At 37.5% G+C, this 3,147-nt stretch overlaps 1 protein-coding gene across 1 annotated transcript; it reads left to right on the top strand.

Moving 5' to 3' along the window:
• The first annotated feature begins 862 nt into the window (after positions 1-862).
• On the top strand, positions 863-2,877 carry LOC111028225. The gene is made up of 2 exons (XM_022306782.1): positions 863-1,181; positions 1,396-2,877. The coding sequence occupies exons 1-2, from the start codon at positions 1,083-1,085 to the stop codon at positions 1,666-1,668; spliced, it is 372 nt and encodes a 123-aa protein (XP_022162474.1). The 5' UTR covers positions 863-1,082; the 3' UTR covers positions 1,669-2,877.
• The last annotated feature ends 270 nt before the right edge of the window (positions 2,878-3,147 follow it).

Raw genomic sequence — 3,147 nt, 5'->3', positions numbered from 1 at the left:
GTAGAGCTTTGGCGTGTGTAATCGGCGTACGCCAGACAAAGGCATCGAAAAACAATAATAATAATAATAATATATTACGCAGGAATGAAAACCGATAACAATATTATTATTTATTGCATTAACAACGTACATGACGTGCAAAATATATTCCATCCGAGAGAGTTGAGATCGGGTGTTGCCTTTGTTCTCTGACACGATACTAGTAGATTTATTGGTACAACATATCTACCTATAACGATACATACGTATCCACTGATCGATTTTCTTTTAATATTTTTCTCTTAATTGGAAGACAGATAAGAGGGTGCCAAGGGGGACTGGTTCGTGTCTACCTAAACTTATTGCGCTGATGAACTTAGCGTATCCCTTTGTAGTTTTTTTCTTTAAATGGACGGTACTCGGTATTATCATCATTAGGCACCTACCTATGTACAATGTTCGCTTGTTTGCGATAGCTGCCTTTAACACTTTTAAGGTGTGTGTGAGGGAGTCAGAAGTGCTGGAGCACTCTTAATGCTATATATTTTACAGACGAGTCAAAACGCTGTGTACACACATTATCATATCATAGAATATATTACATCGCATGCAAATTATAACGAAAGGGAAACACAATAACGTGTAGTAGAATAATGTATATAAGATTTTCAGATACATTTTTTCGGGGCGGTTCTTAAACCTATAGCCGTTATAATAGTAATGTGCGTATATGCCATACGGGGAACGACAATGGATAAACACACGCACACACACACACACACACACACACACACACACAACACACACACATGGTACGTTGTATTCTTCGCACACGGGACGAGGAGGCGGCGGCGGCGGGTCTATATAATAAGTATATATAAGGTGGCTGCGGACGAGATCAGGACCGCATTCCGATCCGGGACCCGACGACGACGGCTACCTTGTGAGTTTTGGCCGCGCTCTCCGAGAAACGACGCACCTGGAAGAACGAGTCTCTGCGCTCCCACGTTCGACGTATAACATCGCCGCATACCAGCCGCCGTGTATACATTGTATACTATAGCCGTCAGAGACCATCGGTTGAAATCGTCGCCGCCGCAGTCATGTGCCGAGCATCGTACCGTCAGCATCCGAAAATGGGTCCGATGCCGAAAAACCGCAACAACAATTCCTACGCCAACCGTCTCAACGACTTGAAACAAGTACGTACCTATGGCTAAATAATATTACAATGATAATATGTTGACCTGCGTATAGTAATGGTAACATGATGTATTATATCTTGTGAACGAGGGCGCTCGACGAATAATATGTCTTATAGCCACAATAACAGTGGAGTCGCCTGCAATCGTGTCCCCTATATGTATAATTATAATGTTTTATTTTTGATTTTAATCAATTTTTTCCATTCTATAGGCGTTGAAACCGTACAGGGACAACAATGCCAACTGTCTGCGGCTGATCACCAGGTCGGCCAGGGTGAACCTGAACAAGCACTGGAAGAGCCTGGAGAATCTGTTCACGGCCGGGCACGATCGCCGTGCACCAGACGTCAAGGAACGCGCCCAAAACGCGGCCAACGAGATGCTGGAGAACGGCGAGAACGAAAGACCACCACCGGCGGCCTGCTCCAACCCGACGGCGGACGCGGTCGAAAAATTGCGACACTTGCACATGGACGACTGTTGACGACCCTCGACGACCGCGCACTTGGTTTGACGATGGCGGGTGGGGGGAGGGGAAATCGTAAATCGTCCACCGCACATATATACATTTATATCGTAGGTAATGGTATACACAACATTGTAATGTTCATAATATTATGTGTACCACCTGTGCCCCATGTCTTTCGTTGTTTTTTTCAATATCGTTGTATTTTATTTTATATTTTATTTTACTTAACACTCGCACCATCACGTTATATTTATACATGCACCATTTCACGCACCGTTTTTTGCACTGGTTTTAAATCACATAATCGCACCAACACGCACCACATGCACACTAATATTATACGCACTCAATCACATAAACAGCACTATAAATCATTAAACATAATATTTTATGTGCACTATACTACTAACATATTATATCACATTATTACACTCGTTATATTCATGCACCACTATTAACACTTCTCACATTATTAGATTTTAAGGAAATATATTATTTATTAAACATTTTATCGTCCGAAAAGGACACTGCACCACACCGCAGGATGGTCCGGATCGATATTAATGTATATACTACTGCACTTTAGACTATTATGTACATACAATGATATTTTATTAGTTTTAAGTTTGTCGGCCAATATATATAAATATTGGCGACATCAGCTCAAAAGTCTTCCAAAAATCTGAATTTTTATTCCTAATTCGCACGTCTTACGACGTCGATTAGAAGAAATTAGAATTTAGAATATTAGAATGTTAATTTGTAAATACGTACCAAATCTGTGATTGTATGGAATTAAGGTTTTATTTTTGTATTTCACTTGCTACTATTATAATTATTACTATCATATTATTATGAAAGTCTCACTCATTATTATATAAATTACATAATTATCGAGCCATGAAAAAGTTTAGATTATTAAACTACCGATGATGTATTTTTTAAACATTTTTTTTGTTGTTATTTATATTGTTAAAAGAATATTTGCTCAAAAAGGAACAGAGTCCATCCATATATTTAGTTTTTAAGCAAAATGTATTTTAAGAGAAAGCTTGGTGGCCACTGTCACCGAAACTAATGTAAGATCAATAAATAAAAACTATTTAGATATATTGTAAAGAATTATGACAAATGAGTTTTGTGACAATATCTCTTATATTTCTACGTGTCTTGCATTATAATGTACATTATGAATTTATATACAAGAATTGTTTTAATTTTTAATTCTGCGTTTTATATTTATCATGATATTTTAGAATCATTTATGTTCAAATGTTTCTATTTTTTTTTTTATGACAAAAATAAAGTATTCTAAAAAATATGGTTCATTTGTTCTACTGTTAACGGCATATTATTATGGCGTGTCTATAAAATCATCATGTTCCCTATTTGGTATTGACTATAATATAAAATATATACTCAGATGGCTTTATACAATGGGGTCAAGAGTCAAAGTACCTATGTTAGAATAAGATTATGGTCATCTGCAAGGGT

Source organism: Myzus persicae, unplaced genomic scaffold (assembly GCF_001856785.1).
Source record: "Myzus persicae strain clone G006 unplaced genomic scaffold, MPER_G0061.0, whole genome shotgun sequence".
Taxonomy (NCBI): domain Eukaryota; kingdom Metazoa; phylum Arthropoda; class Insecta; order Hemiptera; family Aphididae; genus Myzus; species Myzus persicae.
The sequence above is the reverse complement of the archived record's forward strand: the minus strand, read 5'-3'. Positions and strand labels throughout refer to the sequence as shown.

Bases quoted from the DNA above. Each gene is read 5' to 3' on its own strand.
- LOC111028225 (XM_022306782.1), top strand. From the start codon at position 1,083: ATGTGCCGAGCATCGTACCGTCAGCATCCGAAAATGGGTCCGATGCCG. The intron at 1,182-1,395 runs GTACGTACCTAT...TCCATTCTATAG, and splicing joins GTCTCAACGACTTGAAACAA to GCGTTGAAACCGTACAGGGA.